We start from the raw sequence: 24,401 nt of genomic DNA, 5'->3' as shown, positions 1-24,401 counted from the left end.
AAAGGTGAAGGAGAAAAGGAAAGACATACCCATTTGAATGCAGTGTTCCAAAGAAGAGCACGGAGAGATAAGAAAGACTTCGTCAGTGATCAATGCAAAGAAATAGAGGAAAACCATAGAATGGGAAAGACTAGAGATCTCTTCAAGAAAATTAGAGATACCAAGGGAACATTTCATGCAAAGATGGGCACAATAAAGGACAGAAATGGTATGGACCTAACAGAAGCAGAAGATATTAAGAAGAGGTGGTAAGAATACACAGAAGAACTATATAAAAAAGATCTTCATGACCCAGATAATCATGACGGTGTGATCACTCACCTAGAGCCAGATATCCTGGAATGTGAAGTCCCGTGGGCTTTAGGAAGCATCTCTACGAACAAAGCTAGTGGAGGTGATGGAATTCCAGTTGAGCTATTTCAAATCCTAAAAGATGATGCTGTGAAAGTGCTGCACTCGATATGCCAGCAAATTTGGAAAACTCAATAGTGGCCATAGGACTGGAAAAGGTCAGTTTTCATTCCAATACCAAAGAAAGGCAATGCCAAAGAATGTTTAAACTACCACACAATTGCACTTATCTCACATGCTAGCAAAGTAATGTTCAAAATTCTCCAAGCCAGGCTTCAACAGTATGTGAACTGTGAACTTCCAGATGTTCAAGCTGGATTTAGAAAGGCAGAGGAACCAGAGATCAAATTGCCAACATCCATCGGATCATCAAAAAAGCAAGAGAGTTCCAGAAAAACATCTACTTCAGCTTTATTGATTCCAAAGCCTTTGACTGTGTGGATCACAACAAATGGAAAATTCTGAAAGAGATGGGAATACCAGACCACCTGACCTGCCCCTTGAGAATCTGTATGCAGGTCAAGGAGCAACAGTTAGAACTGGACATGCAACAACAGACTGGTTCCAAATTGGGAAAGAGTAAGTCAAGGCTGTATATTGTCACCCTGCTTATTTAACTTATATGCAGAGTACATCATGAGAAATGCTGGGCTGGATGAAGCACAAGCTGGAATCAAGATTGCCGGGAGAAATATCAATAACCTCAGATATGCAGATGACACCACCCTTATGGCAGAAAGTGAAGAAGAATGAAAGAGCCTCTTGATGAAAGTGAAAGAGGAGAGTCAAAAAGTTGGCTTAAAGCTCAACATTCAGAAAACTAAGATCATGGCATCCGGTGCCATCACTTCATGGCAAATAGATGGGGAAACAGTGATAGACTTTATTTATTTGGTCTCCAAAATTATGGCAGATGGTGACTGCAGCCATGAAATTAAAAGACGCTTGCTCCTTGGAAGAAGTTATGACCAACCTAGATAGCATATTAAAAAGTAGAGACATTGTTTTGCCAACAAAGGTCTATCTAGTCAAAGCTATGATTTTTCCAGTAGTCATGTATGGATGTGAGAGTTGTACTATAAAGAAAGCTGAGTGCCTAAGAATCGATGCTTTTGAACTGTGGTGTTGGAGAAGACTCTTGAGAGTCCCTTGGACTGCATGGAGATCCAACCAGTCCATCCTAAAGGAAATCAGTCCTGAATCTTCACTGGAAGGACTGATGCTGAAGCTGAAACTCCAATACTTTGGCCACCTGATGCGAAGAGCTGACTCATTGGAAAAGACCCTGATGCTGGGAAAGATTGAAGGCGGAAGGAGAAGGGGACAACAGAGCATGGCATCACCGACTCGATGCACATGAGTTTGAATAAGCTCCAGGAGTTGATGATGGACAGGGAAGCCTGGCATGCTGCAGTACATGGGGTTGCAAAGAGTCGGACATGACTGAGCAACTGAACTGAAGTTCACTGTGATGCTTTATTTTTCTCCAAAATTTAATATGTTACTATATTATTCGTTATGAAGGATAGCTTCTGTTTTTGAATTGTTAGAAAGAGATCATAGACATTAGCTCAAAATAGAAAGTAAAGTTATATTTGAGTGAAAAATTAAATTAGAAAAATAAAAAAAGGCATGAGCTAGGCATAGGTGACCAATGTAAAATGATTGTAGAATAAGTCATTCCTAATGGAATATTTTTGCTTCATAATATGTCTTCTCAGTTCACGTTAGGCTCAAAAATCTCAAAGTGCTATCCAAATTGGGAAAGATAGTTTAAATATGATTAGCTGAATAAAAACCAAATGAATGAATGATTGAAGAGTAGAGCATTGGGACAGTGTTAAGTAATTTAAATGGTTCAGAAGTAGAGTCAGTCTAAGAAGACCATTTTCAAAAACACTTAAGACACATTTTTTCCCTTAAAATATGTATTTTGGTCTTGACGTGATTCTTGCATCACAAATAAAATTAAGAGCTGGCTTAGCTGGTTTTTGACCAGGGCTCTGTTTCCATTTCTCTACTAGTATCTCAGTTTTACCCCACTGGCCTGGGATTTAATTTTACCCTCCTTGCAAGTTACTAAGTTACCCTGTTACTGCTTCATGGATGCTGAAAGCAGGTATGAGCCTCTTGGGTGGAGACAAAGAGCTTCACTACGAGGGCGCAGCAAGCAGCACAAACGTCAGCCTGTTGACACCAGTGAATCTTGCCTCAGACTCCACAGGGTTGATGTGGTATGACCCAGATGGATGTTACACACACAGTAAGTTTGCGCGACGGCTAAGGAACACTAAAGTTAATGAGTCCATTGCTATTATTTTGTTCTTGGCTAACAATCAGCTGGCTAACTTGCTCTTTGTGCAAGGCTGAGAAATAACCACATTTCTCAAGGCTGCATGCTGCAAACAACCCTGAGCAATAGCTCAGGAAAAGAAGCATTAGGATCATGAGTTCCGACACACCTAGAAAGACATGAAGGAGCCTAGTGACCCATGGAGGACTCTCCCACCACCACCTGGTGGGTTTTCATCCTCATACTGGATTCCACTACTGCTATCAATACCCACGAAGGGTGGATATCGCTCCTGACAGCTACCTGGAAAAGCCTTGAGCTTCCCTTTGGTTGGACCATATACAAATTAATCACTCTGGCCAGAGGACTGTCCTTGACTTAGGCCTAGATTTGCACCCATTTTTGAACTAATCTCTGTGTTAAGGAGGAAGATAACTCTTATTACTTAGAACATCCATGCTGGCTGGGGTGGGAGGATCAATTTTACCCAACTTAATAGCTATCAATGGGGAAGAGGCAAAATGTTAGGAGGCAGCCATTACCTATTTCACATGGTCTCTAAATGGCATAATTCAAGAATTCTATTCTATTTCAGGTTTTGAAAATCAAACGAAGTGGAGAGAAAGAAAAAAAAATTAGAACTCACTGGACTTCTTTTCTATGCCTTTATTCTGGGATATCTTATCTATTTTTTCATTGTACTCATAATAACTGAGCACCAATTAGGTGTCAGGAACTGAATTAGACTTGGAGATACAATTCAGAAATGACTCCTAGTCTCACAGGTTAATAATCTAGTAAAGGATTCATTTTAAGAGACCATTAGCATGAGACAGAAAAATACAGAGTGATGGTAGCACATAGAGGGAACACCTCATCTGGACACTGAGTGGGAGGGTTAAGAAAAGACTCCTGGAGAATACAATATCTAATCTGAAGCCAGAGGATAAACAGAAATTATCAGGTGATCTGTGTGTGGGTGAGGACTAGATAGCTTGGAAGAATGCCTTAGCAGATGGAAAAACAGAGCTAGTTAGAGAAACTGAATGTAATCCTGTGTGTCTGAATCATAAAATTCAAGGTGAGAGAAGAGGTAGGAGAAGTGAAGAGTGGGAGGCAGAAAGTGTTATCTATGTAAAGGAAACTTGTCTTTTCTAAGAAACCTTGAAGGCTTTAAACAGAGGGAAAACAAGGTAGATATTGCGTTTCAGAAATTTCACACTGGCTATAGAGAGTGAAAAATGAATTGAGGAGGAAGCAAGGCCAGGACAGAGAGATTAGTTAGAAGATTGTTGAAATCCCGCACAGATACAGAAGTAATTATACCAGTGAAAATGGGATAAAGGCATAGATTTGCAATCTATTTATTAGATCTGTGGGTCTTAATGAGTAACTGGATGCATGAGATGAGAATAAGGAAATACTTATGGCCTGGAGATAGGATAGCAATCATAAGAACAGATATTTTTAATTCAAGTAGGCAAAGGTTCAAATCCTAACTCTACATGTAGCTTCTAAGGCTGAGCTAATCACTAGCAAAAAGGAAACACTGATAACTACCTAGCAAGGCTGCTTTGAGGATAAACATGCAAAGAAATAAAATACTATATGTCAAGTTTCTGACACAGAATACATCTTTAATAAATTATAGCAACATGTCAGTTCCTATTTCTCTGTCTGAAAGAACTGGTTGGATAGAAAAACTATTCATTCAATGCCGTCGGGAGTGTGCTGGCTGCAAGTAATAATAAACTGGACCCATAGCAGTTTTAAAAAGTATGGGTTATTTTTCCTGCACAATAAGAGAACTGGAGATGGATAGTTGTTGGCATTAACTTGGTCAGCAGTGGAATCTTTGCTGCTACCCTTGGCTTTACCTCATGGTCACAACATGGCTGCCCCAGTTCCAGCCTCCAGCATCATATTTACTTTTAAGTCAGGGTTGAAGGGGCCATGCATAAGAGAAAGGTTATCGGTTAGTTAATTATCCTGAGATAGGGGACATAGGAGGAGAAGGCAGAAGTTTGAGAATAAATAACAAACTTGATTTTGAATACATTGAGTTTTAGGTTTCTGTGATATAATAGAAAGAGGTTTAATAGGCAGTTGGATACACAGGCCTGGAGTCAAGGAATGATATCTGGGATTGAGGGGGAAGGTTAAAGTCTGTGGGGTGAATGAGAGAACCCACAGGAACGGTATACAGTGAGAAAACACAAGGACCAGGATACGGCCCTGGCACAGAACACCAACATTTAATGGATGAGTAAAAGCCAAGAAGTGCCAAAAGTGAGACAGGAGTGTTTAGGGAGGCAAGAGCAGAGCCAAGAGCATGCTGTGTCCTGGAAGCCTAAAAGAGAAAACAGTTTAGGAGGACATGGTCAGTAAGAGCAAGGGCTATATAAAAACAAGAAGGTAATAAGTAACCTTGCTGAGAGTTTTTCCTTTTGTGGGGACAGAAGCTAGACTGGAGTGTGTGAGGAGTGGAAGAGACAGGAGGAAACAGAAAGAACAAATGTAAAAAAAGTTCTTTTCTTTCTCTTTTGTTCTCAGAGTTCCTATTTTAGGATGTCAGTACTTGCAAAATTCTTTTTCTAAAAGAAAGATTTTTGGTAAAGTCAATTTACCTTTCCAAAGAGAAGCAAATGTGGAATGAGAGTCTTATCCTCATGACCTTTGGAGGGTCTCTTCTGGCACTAACGGTTTCTGATTACATGGTCTTTCTTACTCCAATGATGAGACACAAATAAAATCATTTGGCATGTTTAGGTTCTGGGAGCAGAGCTGTGTAAATGTTCATTGTGTGATGCTTCCAAGTAATGAAAAAGGCAGAGACTGGAAGTCAGTGGTCTGGTGGCACATGTAACGCTAACTTTCCCAGGCTCTCCTTTATTTAGTGTGTTTTTATATGGAATGTCATGGAAAATAAAAGCATTATGGGAAAATAAAAATCTGCCATTTGGACAGTTTTTGGTAGGTCATATTCAGATTCAAAACATTAAACTATTTTGGGCCACATATAAAATCAACTTTATATTGGACCACCCAGACTCAGAACACTTGATGAAAGAGTGTATAAAAGTAAGAAACTTGTATGCAGTGACATAGTATGCAGTTGGCTGACTATTCAGGTTTAAGAAGTTTCCTTCCTGTTGAGGAAGGAAGAAAATGAAACACTATTTAAATTTAAAGCAAATCATGCAATAGATGTAGTTATAAGAATGAAGCGTCCAGCGGGGAATCCTCTCTCCCTCTCTCGGCCTCTCTTCATCTTCTGAACTATATACCTACCAGGTCGGAAAAGTACTTTTCCGAGTACAAGGTTTTTGTTTTCGTTATTTTAAAATAAATGTTTTGCTTTCTTTTATTTCCTGCAGATTAGTTCTGCAGGCTGCAAACAGCAAAGCTAAGAAAAACAATAATTTTTTTAAACTCCCTTTTGTCTGTTTCCATCATTACTGTGGTAATTCTCAAAACATTTGTTTGAGAGCATCTAATCATCTAGTAGTTCAACCCTTAGAGCTCATATTTTAGGACGTCGCTTGTGGCCTGGAGATTAAAACCTTCATGTGTCCTCTACTATTTATAGAATTATTCAACGTAAGTTTTTCTCTCATTCTTTCATTTGAGGGCTGGGGTTTAATCAGTTAGAGCTAGAGAACTTTTGCTCCCGTCCTCACCCCCCCACCCCAATCTCGCCCCAAAATGGGGACTTTATCTTGTGTGTGAGGCTCTTCCCTTTCCCTGAAGGTGGGCTGAGCAAAGGAGCGTGACGCAAGAGTGGGCTGTGTCCTTGATGCCTCTAGCGCCTCTGTCGCCCGGTGAATGATCCCATTAGCGGCGCAAATTCGCAGCGGCAGCCGGAGCAGCGGCGGCGGCTGTAGCGGAGGCTCTGCGCGCCCCTTGCTGCCTCCTCGGCGCGAGCCCGAGGCTGAGCACAGAGACTCAACCGCACCCAGGCTCCGTCTGTCTTTTCAAGCTCTTCATGCTACACGACTAAAAGAAGAAAATGGGCACGGGGGATTTTATCTGCATTTCCATGACCGGAGGGGCGCCCTGGGGGTTCCGATTGCAAGGTGGCAAGGAGCAGCAGCAGCCCTTACAAGTTGCTAAGGTAGGACCACAAAAGATGGGTTATCACATCTTGTTCTGGGCTGGGGAAGAAGGAATAAAAGCAACTTGTTGATGCTTTATTCAAGTTCTGATTCAGAGGTATCTATATTAGTTTGATTTTGATGCTGACACTGAATTCTTCCTGGATGTGGGTTTTTTTTTTTTCTTCAGAGAAACTTTGAGGAGTAACATATAGCACATATGTAATTAATCAGTCATTAATCGGGTGGGGGAAAGAGTGCTATATTTTATCAGCTGAAGAAAAGCCTAGTTAATCAGCTGCTTCTCTGGCAACCAGCAAGACACTTGGGAACGTTTCTTCTAGGCAGTCTTAGAATCGACAGTTGTTATTGTTTCATGTGTCTTTACTTGGCTATGGCTGAGGAGAAATGCTCAGCTCAGTATAACCAATTGCCTTGGCTATATTGGGGACTCATAAAGTATTGTTAATGACATTTATCATACAGCATCCATGAGAAGGCCAGCTTGGGGCAATAATTTTTTAAAATATGAAGATGTCATAAATTTATTTGAAAGAATATTCTTTTAAGGATTTGGCTAATAAATGCAAAAATCTAAGTATCCTGGTCCATGATGTGCATTCATCTTGTTAAGTGCTCAAAATAAAATTCAGAGACACTGGAAATATATTGTAAATAACTTAGAGGTTAACTTTGAAATGTATCTAATAATGATTTAAAATATTTTAGGTGTTTTTATGTCCATTAGATTGCTTTCTTTCTTAGTTCAGTATGGTTACCAGTTTGCTTGAGGGGATCTGGTATTGTCTAATTGTGTTTCAGCTAAAACAAATTTTAAAATACATGAAAAAAAGCAGACTTTTACCCAGTTTTAATACTAAACTGAAGTACTATAGGAAAGAACATGTTTGATTAATTTTCTATTTTATACTTACATTAAAAATGGATCTAGATCCTCATGAAATATATGGACCATAGGCCTTTGTAGTTATTCTTCTTTCCCTTTGGCTTTTTTTTTTTTTTTTAATTTATGTTCACTGCGAAGAAAGGAGTTGCTTTGAAATTTCCTGCACCCAGGCTTCCTTGGAAAATCCTTTCAAAATGTGATGGTGGAATCCTGCCACCTAGTGAAAATTTCAAACATCAAGGATGAAGCTTAAAACGGCAGATGAAAAGCAGACATTTTTAGACCTGAAAAGTTTCTCAGAGATCCCCAATTCAACCTGCTAATTTTAGATAAGGAAAGAAACTTCAGAGGCTAAGTAACACGCCTTGGGTCTTTGGTCTTAGGTTTGGAACTGGCAGAATGATTAAAAGGTACAAAGGTTGTTGATTTCATTGTTTTTCTTTAGGAGTCAATGGTGGGCAACATCAGACAAAATATTAATGCCTAATTCAGCATATGTAGAATTCATGAGCCCGAAGTGGATTTGTCCCGAGTCTAGAATAGCAGTTGGCCGGCTCCTGTCACTGAGATTTGGGTTCTAATTCCAGCTCTGATCTAACATGCAGGCAGTCCTGAGACAGATCACTCTTCCTGACTCATTTGCGGGGGGGTGGGGGGAGTGGGGGTGGGGGTGTGTGTAGAAGAAGAAAGAGACAAAGATTTTGAGTGGGGTGGGAAAGAAGAGAAGTACGTTGGAACCTGGACTCTACCATTAGTGAGGTTCTATTTGTTCGAATTTTCTACAGCCCTATTAGTGTACAATTTTAGAATCACTTGCCTACCAGTTAAAATGTGGGGACAGAAGTGGCTAGAAGCTGTGATTCTTGGTTGCTCTTTCATAGCCAAACCTACAAAATAGAATGGGTTTTCCTCAGTTCTTGTTGTGCTTATTTCAAAGTGGCACCACTGAGTGGTGATTTTTTGAAAAACTGAAGCAAATTGCTCATGAAGGGTGCTTTGGAGGTGTTTCTCTGCTGAGAGCTCTCTATTATCAGGATTCAGAGAGGCTGTTAGTTTGAATAAGGGTCAAAAAATTCATTCCTGCTCTCCCCAAAATCATCTTCCCTCAAATATCTATGAAATATATTTTTAGTTTTAAAAAGATCATTATATGAAAGCATCAGGATGTTTGCTTTAATGTTTTTAGGAAATGGCAACCCACTCCAATATTCTTGCCTGGAGAATCCCAAGGACGGCGGAGCCTGGTGGGCTGCCGTCTATAGGGTCGCACAGAGTCGGACACGACTGAAGCAACTTAGCAGCAGCAGCAACTATAAAGTTACTGACTTAAAATATTATGAAAGCACCTGGACGTTTGCCTTAACAGTTGTGTGTGTGTGTAAAAGAGAGAGATAAGCTATAATTTTTTCCACATGTAATAAGTGACTAGAGAGCCTTCTAAAGAAGATATAATTTTTAAATTACTATAGCAATGCCCACTTTTCTTGGTCTGGTTTTATACTTAATTAAAATTTATTATATTTAATTTATTACTAGCATTATTTGTCCTAGAAAAGCTTTGAAACAAGGTGCTTGTCACTCTCTATGTTATCAAGGCCATGGCCTCAGTGGGATCACTGTTTTTCATTCAAAACATGAAGTCAACTTGATTCCAGTAAAGGTCTCTCTCTCATTGAGATCAAGGTAATGTGTATGTTGCTTGATTTTCTCCTTTTCCAAGGAATGGTGAAAACTTATTAGAACCAAGTTACCTCCAAGTAGGAGGATGTGGAGGGAGGAGATAGAAAGGCTAAGGAGGGGATGATTGCTGGCAACCAAAATGCTCAGTTTTGAAGAACGTGCAAAAGAATAATCTGGGAATTGAAGAGAATATTTTCAAAGAAAAGAAAATTTCAGACAGTGCTTAAATCATGCCTTTTAAAATGGGTATGCCACAAAGAAGCTCTATAGATAACAACAAATTTTTGGTTCATTGTAAATACCTAGTATTTAGATTTTCAATAATTCTATATAGAATGAAAATTTAGCAAGCTGAAAAGCAAAAGAAAAACTAGTCTAATATTATTAAGAATGATCAGAAATTTAATAGCTTTATAATTCCCAGTAAATATCCTCCTAGTGACATGTTTAGTCATTTGTGAAAGATATTCAAATGTTTTTAGTATTTGGCTAGCTGGCTGAACTGTAGGTGAACCCCAACTTTTAAAGATCACTATAGAAATATTAATGATAAAATTTTTCATTGATATTGAAACTCAAGGCCATAAAATTCTGTTTTGTTTTCCAGATAAATTGAATTTCTAAAAGGCCCAATGAATCAGTAACATTGTCCTGGTTTTTAAATGTATATATATCTTTTAATTTATGTTCTAAATACATGTGATGGGAAGCAAACATTTCTAATACACTGTAGTAAGACAGTACTCTTGCAAGGTATATTTCTAAGAGATCACCCACAGAAACACATTTATACAGCCATAATTGCAACATAAAACCCCACTGTGTGTGTGCAGATGTCCTTATAAAAAGTCTGTTAGCACTTTTACTTTACAAAACTCTATTTTTTGGAAATGTACTTACATGGCATGTCTCTGAACATACTCTTGGAAAATCACTTCAGAATATTGCCACATAAAGAAAAAGGGAGAAGTTTTTGTTTTGCAAATAAATCTTATGAACCATTTAGAAGTGACTCACATTTTGAAAATAAAGAACAAAAAATGTTTAGACTGTTTATTCTTCATGTGTTTTAATGTTTAGAAATGGAAGCTTTCTTCAAAAGTATAGACCACTATGGTACTTATTAAAATGAATTTTAATTCAGAGTTTCAAATAACTATTAAAATTTAGATGACAATTTACAATCATCCATTTTATAAGGCTGAGTTGGAGTTAATGATTCTTATCTATTATTGTTATCTTCTCTTTAAATGTCTGAATATAAAGTATTTAGGCAAAGCACATTCAAATACATAATTAATATCCCTTAGTGCCATCAGTGAGATATCAAAATGCTTCAAATAGAATAAATTCAAGAAACACAGTGATTTCTAAAGGGAAAAATAGGAAATATTTGATGTTTGAATATGTACCTTTTGGGATAAATCCTCCTTACTACATATGGAAAGCTAAGGATATCTTGATTAGTAAATATGACTGATCACTGAATTTTTATTGATATTTTGAGCACTTTCAAGAAATTTTAAAAACATCTATACTTATAGAAATCCATGCACTCTAGCTAGATCTATTAAGCAGATGTTACATAAAATTTTTATTTTGGACTTGCATGTTTTAAGACAGATCACTGTTGAAAGACAATGAGATAAAATAATGACCGTGACTGTGCATGAACTTTGCCATTATCTAGACAGAGTCCATACGGAGCTCACATTTATCATGTGCCAGGAACTGTTCCAGGTGTATCCTTGATAGGATGTCTTCTTTGTCATTGCAGTTGGTGGCTTGTCTAGTGCCTATATGAACAGGGGGATGGGGCTAGGGAGAGGCAGGTAGGGAAGTAGAACTGGAGAAAGATGGAGCGAGGGGTAGGGGAGGGAAAAGGAGAGAGAAAGAGAGACGGAGATAGAGCGAGAATGAATGGACAAATAGAACTTTCATTCCTCTGGATGAATGACTGTCACAGAAAGGCGTTGGTGGGACTTGAGCCATCTTGCTTGGCCTACCTAGAAAGGCCAAACTCTTAGCCGGGCCTGCAGGAGCAAGCTGGCATCCTGAGGAACTACTTGGGCCTTGGAAAGGACAGAGAAGTGTTGGGCAGGAGCCCTGTTTCTTCTGTTAGGGAACTATGCAAGGTGAAACCCTCGGGGCTCCTAGAAGAAACCACACAAGTATCCCAGCATTTGGACACCAGCTGCAGAAAGGACAGTGATGGCCACTCACCATTAACCAAAGAAGTACAAAAACCAACAAAGAGAGAAATGCTAGATCGTTCACTTGTGAATAAATAGATCTACCTTCCCCCTCCTGCTTCAGCCTTCCTTCCTGCCTTCAACCTGGGAGGAGTGGGAGGGAAGCTGGTAAAGAGCAGACAACACTCTCCCCCTCTTGCCAAGCCCTGGAGCCACGAGCCAGCTACTGTGCCTAGGGAGAGAGCTTAGAGATAGATGTTAGATCAAAGCTGTATTTGGACTCGACTGTTTTAATAACCAAAAGCCACCAAAAAGGCATGAGATCTGACCAAAGAATTATTAAGGGAGGGATTTGGCTTTATGGTAGTTGAAAACAGTTACTGGAAAAAATAAAATAGTTTCATGTTTATAACCGAATGAAAGACACTCCTCAAAAACATCGATTCCATAACTCGGTTCATATTATCAATCACACGTACTTGATGTATGTTAGCTTGGAAACTTATCACCAATTGGGACTTCCCTGGCAGTCCAGTTGTTAAAGAACAGTCTATCATTTAGTACTGCTGAAAATTGCAGTGACTTCAATACAGAATTGTATCACATAGAATATCACCAATCTAAGATCTGATTTTTAAAAACATTTGTAATGATTTCTTCTTTTATTGGGCCTGAGGACAAGGATTACAGGAAATGCATCTCTGAGCTAACGTGCAATGAGAGACAAGACTGGAAAGGGAACTGGTTTACTTGTAAATAAACCTGAAAAATATATGGCCTCCAATGTTTATTGTGTCTGTTCTAACAGATTCATGATGAAACCAAATGCCATGAGGTTTTCGTAAAAGGAAATGGAGAATGCATGCATCATCTTCATTAAACAATCTGAAAGAGTAAACAACTTCATGAAGTTAAAAGCTCATCTGAGAAACAGAAATAACGTTAGATCTTTGGGGGATATTTCATTGTTTGACCACCTCAATGAGAACATATTTATAGTATTGAATTACCCTAGGCACTTTATTTTTCTGAATTATTCACCATTCTTTTCTTATTATTAAAAAGCAGAGATGGCCACATTGTCAACAAATTGTGTCTTCAAAGTCTTTGTGAACTCCATTGGCATGTGGCAGATCGTCAGCAATAGTAGATGCAGTTTGGTGTTACGATGGTCTGGCTGTAGTTATCCTTAACTGGTATATAAATATGGTGTGTTTCAGATAAAGTACTAAAAAAATGTGGTGGATTTACTATTCGAAACATTATAAATGCAACATGTGTTATTTGATTATGTAACAAATAGTTTTCCTATCCATTGGGTTTTGGTTTTCATAATCTTACTCCCCAAGACTAGCTTTTCCACTTCGGAATGGTACTACAATGTTAAAACAATGTAGTGGATGAATTTTCCTGAACTGAACTATGCGCTTATGTTCTACCTAATCCCACTTAGTCTATAAAGTGTTAGTTGCTCAGTCTAAAGTGTGAGTTGCTCAGTTGTGTCTGACTGTTTTTGACCCCATGGACTGCAGCCTGCCAGCCTCCTCTATCCCTGGAATTGTCTAGGCAAGAATACTGGAGTGGGTTGCCATTGCCTTCTCCAGGGGATCTTCCTGACCCAGGGATTGAACCTGGGTATCCCACACTGCAGGCAGGTTCTTTACTGTCTGAGCCACCAGGGAAGCCCAAGAATACTGGAGTGGGTAGCCTATCCCTTCTCTAGGGGATCTTCCTGACCCAGGAATCAAACCGGGGTCTCCTACATTGCAGGCGAATTCTTTGCCAGCAGAGCTACCAGGGAAGCCCCATGCTTCCTTTATCAAAACTTACATGGCTTGAATTTCATCTTTTTAGGATGCATTATTTTTTCCAAAAGAAATATATAATAATGGACAGAGTATCATTTTCCTCCAAACATCTATTGCTTTTAACAGTACCTTCTGGAGATAATTTCAAGAAACTCATATTGATACTTACCAGTTGCTGGGCACATCTTTAATCACGTTTTAAATGTAACGAGAGAACTCAGTGAGGTTACCCCATATAAGATCCCATTACAGAGGCAGAAAGCGGTGAAGTGATATCCTCAGGTCACATAAGTAGTAGAGCCAGACCTGGGTTCACCCAGTTTGGCTCCAGGGTATGGCTTCTAAGCTTCTACACACGATACTTTTGGGTTAAATGTAGTTTGAACAGCTGGTTAAGACGAAATGAAGGACCTAAACAGACCACAGTGGAAAGACTGCTGTGGTCCCGTAAACCAAACTTACTCCTTCTGTTCTGACATTAAGTATATTATAATTTAAATTAGTGTCAGATCATTTTATTCATAGCTTTTATTTCTGGAACAAATAATTTAGGAAATGAAATAGAAACAGACTAGAAACTTTCATAATTCTGTCTTCTGAAGAATAGATTAAATTTTTTTTTTTTCTGATCAGATTTCCCATGTCTCGTAACAAATACGACTTGCTACTTTATTTCTGTTTTTGGCTGCACCAAGCAGCTTGCAGAATCTTAGTTCCCCGACCAGGGATTGAACCTGGGACCATGGCAGTGAAAGCACCAAGTCCTAACCACTGGACCATCAGGAAATTCCCATGCTACTTTATTTTGAAGCAAAAAATTTCTAGCAGTAAGACCATGCTTGAGAATTTTACCATATAGTTTAGGACACATTGAGGTGGGAACTGAGTTCTGACTTTACCTCCTTAATGGCTCACTCACTTCCTCCTCCATATATGACTACTCCTGCTCCTTAAGCTCAGGCCCTCTCCAGCTGTTTCTTAGATAACTAGCTGGGCGTTTTAACTGTCTCTCTGCTTAGGGTTTCACATTCCTCAGGTTCATGCTATAGTGAGCTGCCAGAGAGACTTTTCTAAATCACCTGTTATACCACTGCTTAAAATACTTCGAAGTCTCCCCATCATAGTCATCAAAATAACCATACCATTAAAAAATATTCTGAACATTTAAGTGCTTTATATATTATATCATTCACAATAGCCTTAACTATCCTTTAAAAAAAAAAAAAAACAGATGAGAAAACTGAACCTTAGAGAAGTTAGGTGAGTAACTTAAGGTGGTAGAGCAGGTTCAGGCAGCTCCAGCATGGAGGTCAGTGAGACTCGAAAGCACAGGCTCTGAGCGGCCATCTGGACTCTCTATAGCACTGCAATGTGTTTTATAGACACCAGTATGTATTAAGTGTGGGTCCTTATAAAATCAGCCATATCGATGACATCCTGTACCTCTTTTGCACTTCTCTTTTCATCTTGCTTTTCTCTTCATTTTAACTTGCTTAAAAATAATGCACTGAATGAATTTTATATGAGGCATTTCATGACCTCTCTAAGAATTTTGTCTTTGTTAATCCCTGTTAAAGCTGGTACTTCATCAGTGGCCTTATTTACATTTTTCCCACAAAACACTGATTTTTTAAAAAAATTAAAGAATTTGTTTATTTTGAGAACTTATCGCCAGTATTTTTCCTTATTGGCTTTCCAAAGGAGTAGTTCATCTATTTCAGTATTGAAACAGTCAAAAAAATACCATAGTCCAGGACATGCCAGAAACATGTTCTTTTATCTAACTTTACAGCAAAACTCCTCCAACATATAGTTTGTTCTAATACTATTTCTACCAATTTGCTAGTTCTTTTTTCTTTACATCTTCAACAATATTTGCTGATAAAAAATACATCTTTTTTTTTTTGCCCATATTGTATTATTTTTAACATTTTTAAAATGCATCCATGAGGAGCTTTCTAAACATTACGGTTTGGTTTAATTCTGTCATGTTTTAAATTGAGTACTGCCTGACTTCAACCATTGTTGAAAAAACAAATTTGGAAGTTTTTGATGCTTAGTTATTATATATCTTCTTAGTTCCGACTACTTCACACTAATACTAACTAATGTCATAGAGCACAGTAAGACAAAGTTCCTCTCTAACAACAGTAGATATAAATCCATATTCTAAATAGTGTTCTTCGGAGAAGGCAATGGCAACCCACTCCAGTACTCTTGCCTGGAAAATCCCATGGATGGAGGAGGCTGGTAGGCTGCAGTCCATGGGGTCGCGAAGAGTCAGACACGACTGAGCGACTTCACTTTCACTTTTCACTTTCATGCATTGGAGAAGGAAATGGCAACCTACTCCAGTATTCTTGCCTGGAGAATTCCATGGACAGAGTAGCCTGGCCGGTGGTAGTTCATGGTGTTGCAAAGAGTTGGACACTACTGAGCAAGTAACATTTTCACTTTCAAACATTAGTTAGAGTTCCTTTTCATTTTGTAGTTGAAAATAAATGTACATGGAAGTTCTAGTTGGCTTGGCAGATATGTGGGGGGGTAGCCTTCCAGGCACAGGGCACTACGAGGACAAGCACTAGGACTGAAGCATGCTTGGCGTGTTCAAGGAACTGTGAAGATGCCAGTTGTAGCTGACACCATTTCCATGAGAAATTGCTATAAGAAGTCCAGTCTTTCACAGTGATAAAAGTGAAAAACTCTCTCTCCTGGGAACCCCGACCATGTAGCTATTTTCCCATCTTTAAATGATTAACATACTGGTCCCAGAGAACAACTCTAAGCTATCATTTTCCTATTTTCTCTTCATCGATTTCAGCTTTTTATAATGTAGAAGCCCACTGGCCATTCTTTAGAACACTTTATTTAAATGAATAATTACTACCACCTCTTATGTAGATGTTTGGTTAAACATTTTATTAATCTTTTCCTTCCTCTGAAATTGATTCTCCCAGTGAGATAAGAAGAATTTAAGAAGAGTTAAAGAGAATTTGATCCTATTTATTTTGACATCAATGTCAGACCTAGAGCAGATAGTTTTCTTATATTTTCTAGTTTATCTTAATTTCAGTTCCTCCTCAAAAAAGAGATGATTGTATCTAGATGTTATTTGGAAACTGACCCACTGAAAGGATGAAAGCATTTTAATGCTGGCTACCACTTACTGTATAGCTTTAAACAGACTTTTCTGACCCTGTTTCCTCATCTGTAAAATGGCATACTATGTAAGGGAATTGCTGTTTTTATAGAAAAAAAAAGTCATCAGTTTTACAGGTGAGGCATCTGAGAGCCAAGCAATCAGTTAATAATATGTCTTGTGATAATTTTGAAAGGTTTTATGTTAAGATCATACTTGATACATAGTAATCATGCAGTAAAGGAGTCCGTTGTTTTTATTATAATTCCAATTAGAGGAGGAAGTAATTGTCTTCTGGGCTTCCCCAGTGCCTCAGTGGTAAAGAATCCACCTACGATGCAGAAGACCTGGATTCCAACCCTGGAGAAGGAAATGGCAACCTACTTCAGTGTTTTTGCCTAGGAAATCTCTTGGACAGAGGAGCCTGGTGGGCTATAGTCCGTGAGGTCACAAAGAGTCAGATGCGGCTTAGCGACTAAACAACAACAAACTGTCTTCTACACAAATTTATTTTTTTTCAGAAATTAAGAAAAGCAGTCCAATCCCTTTTGTCCAGATACCTAATGAAAGTTAAGAGCACAAAAGCTAAATAAACTATTTGTGATGATTATTTTACCCATGGAAATTTTTCAGTTTTGATAAAATGCAACATTTCACAAAATGTATGCAGCTAGCAATTATGAATCAAGATTTCTTTGTTATGTAGTTTAATCACCTTGAGGCAATAAATCCTTAAGTTATATGTTTTACAAGACCAAATAAAATGATTATCCCATTTAAAAATAGTACACTTTTTTTTTATTGGACTATAGTTGATTTACAATGTTGTGTTAATTTCTCCCGAGTACAGATTTTTAAAAGGAAAGTACCTCAAGCCATGAAGAATTCGTCACTTATAGTGCTGTTGAGCTCTGTTTAGAGTAAGTCAACTCTGACTCTTTCAATCATGTTAGTCTTTGTGCCTCGGTCTTCTCATTTATCGAATGGGGGTAGTGTTAGCTCTGAGGATTGTTTTCAGGGTTAGAAATTGCATGTGCAAATTACTTAACACACAGGAAACATTCAAGTGTTTTAAAAAATTACTACTACCACATCTGTGGTTATCCCAATTTTATTTAATCAACCTTTATAAAATTGAAGGGTTATCTGCTGTCTTCCACGCAACGCTTTTTGAGATCCGGATCTCAGTGTCCTAAGAAGGGGCTTCTGCGGTCCTCGGGGTCTCTCCCTGTGAGATGGCATGTAATGGTTTCAGAATGTGGCCTTAGGCTCAACTGAGTAAGCCACTGCCCTTTCACTGGAAGCAGCATATGGAAACCATCACGAAGAGAAGGAATCATTTCAAGTGCTTTGAAAATATAAGAGAAAAATAAATTGTCCCCTGGTAAGTAAATATAGGACGCTGATCTCTGAATAGTCAGGAAAACTCTGTGCCAAGGCCTTTGGGGAAAGACTAATGAGCCTTTCAATCCCTCCCCAACCTCCACCTCCACAACCCTTGTCTGCTAAATTAAAAGTCGTTATTACTATATAAGGCTGCTTTTTCTAAGTAAATAATAATAGTTAAACTCTTGGTGTTTTTAGCTTTTCAAACAGTGGAGTTATTTTCATCAGTCAAGATGAAGCTAAAATGAAAAATAGTTTGTGAAAAGCTTGGGCTTTTGGAGTCAGATACTACCATAACAGTCACCTTTATTTTTATTTCTTTCATGAAAAGCATAACATTTTCCACTGGATGGTGCTTAGCATGACTGATATTAGGTTGAATTGTGTAAATATTATATTACATGTATTGGCTGCTGCAGAGAGTCAAAACCCAATGATCCATTTTCAGGGCTCCAATCTTTTGGCCGCCTGCCTGACAGATGGGGAAATGTTGATCAGAACAGTTTCATCCTGAGGCAGAGCTGCAATCTGAGAAAGGAAGCGCAGCGTTGTCTGCTTCCTCGGAGCCAAAATGACCATGCGGCTTCATATTGAGTGAGTTACCAAGGGCTTCCTTCAGCTGCAGGCGCTGGGCTGAGGGTAGACATGAATTCAATTAAGGACCCCATTATGATAGTTATTCCATTCTGTTCTTCATTACCGTCAGCTACTCTTACCCTCAGCTTCTTTTTCTTATTTGAGAAGGAAAATTCCTCCTCCTCTGTCTTCACAGCCCCCATTCTCATCCCATTCTTTATCTAGTTCTTTTTATGCCTCTCTTTTCCCCTATAGCTTCCCAAGCAAATTAAGACACCAAATCTGATATTGCCTATCTGCACAAGAAAAAGGAATAATATCGTGTGTGTGTGTGTGTGTGTGTGAAAGAGAAAGAGACAGAGAGAGAGCACAAAAGAGAAAGCTGTATATAAGTCTCTCTTCCTTAATTGATTTTCATGGAAAGGTAACAACATGCTGGATTTTTCAATTCAGAGCTGAATTAGTATGAACTAGTATGGAGAATTACTTTCCAGGAGTGTGTTTCCATGGTCTAGTCCTTCACTCTGAGAAACTCCTTTTCAAGGTTTTAGGCCCTTTGCCTCCTATCATTGTCTCTGGTCTGAGCAGCTTGCTTCTTCCTGGGAGGCGGTTCTCATTTTCTCTTGAACATGACATGTTTATTCTTCTTCCAGGTCTCTGTGACTTAGACCTTGATCTTTTCTGCAATGGAATGTTTCTCTATTTATTTCTCCCAGGTCCATAAAAGGTATGCAATAAAGACTATTATTTTTTACCTGATTGATTAATAACGATTCTCCTTTTTCATTTAGTAAGGGATAAAATCACTTTCCGTCGAAAACAAGGACATATTGTTTGAGGTAGTTCTTGAGTTTTGTCAGAAGTTTTAAGGATAAATGTTTTGAATGATAAAGGTAAATGAATTGAACTTCAGAATCTGTATCAAAGGCAAGTGGGAGGGGACAATTCTGCTGCAGGATTAAAGAGGGTAAAGGGCAGGCAGAAGGGGTCTGTGATGGCAGGGTAGCACAGCATGAAACAGGGGCACTCTTCCTGTAGAAGTACTCACATTACTATCGAACCACAGCTCTTACTCAGACCCCAGGGTCCTGGAGCTAAGGTAGCAAAGGGTGACTTCAGATCACAGTATGCCTTCTTATTTTGTACTTAACAAGCAAATATTACTATTCCAATAGAGCTAATGGCTGTGATAAAGAGGCCTGTTTTTCATTGGTATCTCTGGTTTAAAAATTTGCATTTTCCATGCTTATATTGTCACTTTTGCTCTTTGAAGGCAGGAGCCTAGCTCTTGTATCTCCTAAAACAGGGCTCTGTAATGTGGATAACATACATATATGTGTAACTAGGGACTTAAATCAGCCATGTACTTACTGAAAAGTTGTTGAATAAATGGATGAATGAATAGATGTGTATCTTCTATTTTGTAGTGTGAGGTAGCAACTACTGGAAAGCCTGATTTTGCTGAAGCTCTATCTGGTGTTTTTTTAAATGAGCAGTTTGTTTCAAGAGTGATTATAGGAGTGATATATATGCTTTGTAAGTGTGTGTGTTCCTATTGATTTGATATTATCTAGTAACCAGGTGCCAATTTAAGAGGTTCAGTGAAAAGATCATTGAACTGGAAATCAGGAGACCTGAATTTTAGGCATTGGTCTAACTTGAGTTTAGTCTGCTACCTCAACTAAAACTATCTGACTCCCCATTTCTCTACTTATAAAGGGAAAGATTTATTGATAGAACACATAAAGTGCCTTATTACCTAGATTCTACTTTAAATCAAGATAGCAGATGAAAGAAAGCACCCATGAATGGTCATATTTCCTCTGTTAACATGAAAAAATAAAGCAGTGTTTTCTGCAAAAAGGCAATTCTTTATATGGCATTTCTATGGGACTTTTATTCTCATTTCACCAAATCATAATTTGTAGGATATATGTGTTATAAATAAATAAGCAAAAATCTCAAATGACATTGATTTAATGTGCTTTTCTGCCATAATTTACTTTTTTAATAATGAAAATTGTATTGCAGTGAGTTACTACTGAATTCAGCATTTCTAATGATTTTTTTTAATAAATGCTTTATTCTTTCCCTTTCTTTATTACTTTCCTAAATAAAAAGGTAGTTCACTATCATACATGAATGTAATCAACTGTTTTAAAAGTATCACTGAGTATTCGTGGATTTAAATAGAACTGATGTTTTTGTAAATCTAATTTCTTTTTTCAAACTCTGGATCTGACATGATTAAGAGCCTTTAAGTTTGTTTTTCTTACCCTACTAGAAACTCCAGGTAGAGAGTGGGTAGAGATTATCTCACAGTAAAACCACTCATTCTGACATAGCTAGACTTCTATGACAAATTCTAATTTGATGGAGAACAGGGAATGTGTTTGATACTCTTCATCTATTCTTTAAACCCCTCTCATTTGGGTAAACTGTGTCAAAGAAAAAAAAGAGACAGTCCTTGGTAAACCTGGCCTTGATTAGTTTACTTCCACATCTCAAAGTGCAGTATTTTAAATCCAATCATAGTTCTACCCCATAAATGGATTTAACTTTATATTTAAAAAAAAATTAAAATAGCTAGAACTGAAAGTGGCTTTTATTTTTAGGTTATAAAAATGACACATTGTCATTGTTAAAATATTCAAATATTACAGAAAAGGATAAAAATAAAGTAAAAATTATACCATCCAGAAATAGCACATTATTAACGTTTTGGTGATATTCTCCTTAGTTCCCTCTCTCTCTTCACACATGCCAACTTACAATCACACCTACATTCAATTCCATGTAAATGAAATGGTACTAAATGTATTCTCTTATTAAACACACAACATGAACATCTTTCTGTATCAGTGAGTCCCGATTTACATCATCTTTTTAGTAACTGCATAGTGTGTTACATGTATGGATTGACCATAATTTCTATAACCCAACCCCTACTGAACATATAAGTTATTTATAATTTTCCACTATTATAAATAGTGCTCAAATGAATACTTTGCATATATGAAATATGTTTGTGTACTTACCTGATCATTTCTATAGAATTAATCCCTAAAAGTAAGATTACTACTCTGAGAATATGCTATATATATTTTTTGGTGAAAATGAAGAGTATCTGAATTAATTTGGGGTCAACTATTATATATAAGAGAAAATTTCTTATCATGTACATGGCACTCATTAGTATGCTATTCAATACAATTCCTTTTGGCGGATAAAATAAGTAAGTGTCAAGGTCATACAATCTAGGTAACATATTTTCACTTCAAAACACTTAAAAGTATTGATAGTGATTGGTAATTTCTAAAATGTCTTAAAATTGAGAGGAAAAAAAATTCTCACATGTTCCAGTTCATTAAGTTGCTAGATTGTTTCAGGATAAAAATTTTGCATAAAGATGATCAGTGTCTTAAAAGTAATAGACAAGAAGGTATTAGTGCCTAGGGAATGAGGGTTTGCAGCTTTCCATGTAATTATCAAGATGTCATTGTCAGATAAATCAGATTTTTAAAAACTTACTTTAAAGAAATAATAATATCTTTGAAAGATATGTGAAAGTAGGTTTTATACATGATAAAGCCATATTATAAAAGTATTGTTACAAATATCATTTTAGTATTGTTTTCTTAAAGTGATAGGGTAGGTTTAAGAGAAGTCTTTCCTTTCAGAAACACCTCATTGAAATTCAGGTCTTAGAATTTTCTTTTTTTTGGAGGGATGTTTAATTTATAAACTGTATTTCAAAACCTGTATTTAGTTTTTATGAAGGACTGGTCCTGAAGCTGAAGCCCCAATACTTTGGTCTCCTGATGGGAAGAGCTGAGTCATTAGAAAAGAATCTGCTGCTGGGAAAGATTGAGGGCAAGAGGCGAAGGGGACGACAGAGGATGAGATGGTTGGATGGCATCACCGAGTCAATGTGTGACAGATGCTGTGGAGACGTGTGCTCTGGCCCTGCCTTCTCATACATAGTGGGGGATGGCAAGGCCTGGAGACAGTGCAGCTTAACCCCCTGAAGTTTTTACAGCTCTCCAGCTTTGTACACAGGAACCCCTGCACTCCTAGCAGAAAGGCAAATTTGCCCTGGGTTCTTCTAGAAATAGTGCTGAAAGGCTGGACATGGGTGGATTACGGGCCACATCCAGCCTCAGGAAGGCTGCTGCTGAAGGATGTGAGTGAATTTGTCCCTGAGCATTGAGGAGCAGCTAGCAAACTTCCAATTATTAGTGTCCCTGGGGGCATCGAGATCATACTCATATCTGTGTGATTTACAGAGAGCACAGCCTACGTGCTTATCTCTGACTCCTTCTAGAAGTTGTCATCTGTAACCAAAAAGAATCTGTTGTTGTTGTTGTTCAGTTGCTCAGTTGTGTCTGACTCTTTGCAACCCCATGGACTGCAGCACGCCAGGCTTCCCTGCCCTTCACTATCTCCCAGAATTTGATCAAACTCATGTCCATTGAGTTGATGATGCCATCTAACCATCTCATCCTCTGTCACACCCTTTTCCTCCTGCCCTCAATCTTCCCAGAATCAGAGTCTTTTCCAGTGAGTTGGCACTTTGCATTATGTGGCTGAAGTATTGGAGCTTCAGCTTCACCATCAGTCCTTGCAATGAATATTCAGGGTTGATTTCTTTTCAGATTGACTGGTTTGATCTCCTTGCAGTCCAAGGGACTCTCAAGAGTCTTCTCTAGCACCACAGTTAGAAAACATCAATTCTTTGGCATTCAGCCTTCTTTATGGTCCAGTATTCACATCTGTACATGACTACTGGAAAAACCATAGCTTTGATTATGTGGACCTTTGCCAGAAAAATACTATCTGTAAACTAAAATAGTTGACCAACCTAGACAACATATTAAAAAGCAGAGACATTACTTGACAACAAATGTATGTCTAGTCAAGGCTATGTCTTTTCCAGTAGTCACGTATGGACGTGAGAGTTGGACTATAAAGAGGCTGAGCGCTGAAGAATTGATCCTTTTGGACTGTGGTGTTGGAGAAGACTCTTGAGAGTCCCTTGGACTGCAAGGAGATCCAACCAGTCCATCCTAAAGGAGATTAGTCCTGAGTGTTCATTGGAAGGACTGATGGTGAAGCTGAAACTCCAATAACTTGGCCACCTGATGTGAAGAGCTGATTCATTGGAAAAGACTCTGATGCTGGGAAAGATTGAGGGTGTGAGGAAAAGGGGACGACAGAAGATGAGAAGGTTGGATGGCATCACTGACTTGATGGGCATGAGTTTGAGTAAACTCTGGGAGTCGTTGATGGACAGGGAGGTCTGGAGTGCTGTAGTCCATGGGATCACAAAGAGTCGGACACAACTGAGTGACTAAACTGAACTAAACTGAATAGAAAGGGAAACACTAGAAATCTCTTCAAGAAAATTAGAGATACCAAGGGAAATTTTCACGCAAAGATGGGCTCGATAAAGGACAGAAATGGTATGGACCTAACAGAAGCAGAAGATATTAAGAAGAGGTGGCAAGAATACGCAGAAGAACTCTTCAAAAAAGATCTTCATGACCCAGATAACCATGATGGTGGGATCACTCAGCTAGAGCCAGACATCCTGGAATGCGAAGTCAAGTGGGCCTTAGAAAGCAACACTGTGAACAAAGCTAGTAGAGGTGATGGAATTCCAGTTGAGCTATTTCAAATCCTAAAAGATGATGCTGTGAAAGTGCTGCACTCAATATGCCAGCAAACCTGGAAGACTCAGCAGTGGCCACAGAACTGGAAAAGGTCGGTTTTCATTCCAATCCCAATGAAAGGCAATGCCAAAGAATGTTCAAACTACTGCACAATTGCACTCATCTCACACACTAGCAAAGTAATGCTCAAAATCCTCCAAGCCAGATTACAACAGTATGTGAACCATGAACTTCCAGATGTTCAAGCTGGTTTTATAAAAGGCAGAGGAACCAGAGATCAAATTGCCAACATCCATTGGATCA

At 38.3% G+C, this 24,401-nt stretch overlaps 1 protein-coding gene, 1 long non-coding RNA gene and 1 other non-coding gene across 4 annotated transcripts in view; 1 reads left to right on the top strand and 2 right to left on the bottom strand.

The window, feature by feature from the left end:
- Positions 1-6,483: 6,483 nt before the first annotated feature.
- The window catches only part of SYNPO2 (synaptopodin 2), a 196,172-nt gene continuing 178,254 nt past the window's right edge, over positions 6,484-24,401 (top strand). For both annotated transcript variants that reach the window (XM_081493147.1, XM_081493156.1), the window contains exon 1: positions 6,484-6,758. In XM_081493147.1, the coding sequence (XP_081349273.1) occupies positions 6,654-6,758 (105 nt within the window). In that variant the 5' untranslated portion in view covers positions 6,484-6,653. The remainder of the gene's footprint in view (positions 6,759-24,401) is intronic.
- On the bottom strand, positions 14,039-14,111 carry TRNAE-UUC (transfer RNA glutamic acid (anticodon UUC)). Its single transcript has one exon. It is a non-coding gene; the product is annotated as a tRNA-Glu (tRNA).
- LOC145507229 (uncharacterized) overlaps positions 16,956-24,401 on the bottom strand; it is a 94,009-nt gene continuing 86,563 nt past the window's right edge. Inside the window, exon 3 of the long non-coding RNA XR_014054712.1 lies at positions 16,956-18,483. This is a non-coding gene — a long non-coding RNA (uncharacterized LOC145507229). The remainder of the gene's footprint in view (positions 18,484-24,401) is intronic.

Source organism: Giraffa tippelskirchi, chromosome 1, assembly GCF_054371585.1.
Source record: "Giraffa tippelskirchi isolate mGirTip1 chromosome 1, T2T-mGirTip1v1.2.pri, whole genome shotgun sequence".
Taxonomy (NCBI): Eukaryota; Metazoa; Chordata; class Mammalia; order Artiodactyla; family Giraffidae; genus Giraffa; species Giraffa tippelskirchi.
The sequence above is the reverse complement of the archived record's forward strand: the minus strand, read 5'-3'. Positions and strand labels throughout refer to the sequence as shown.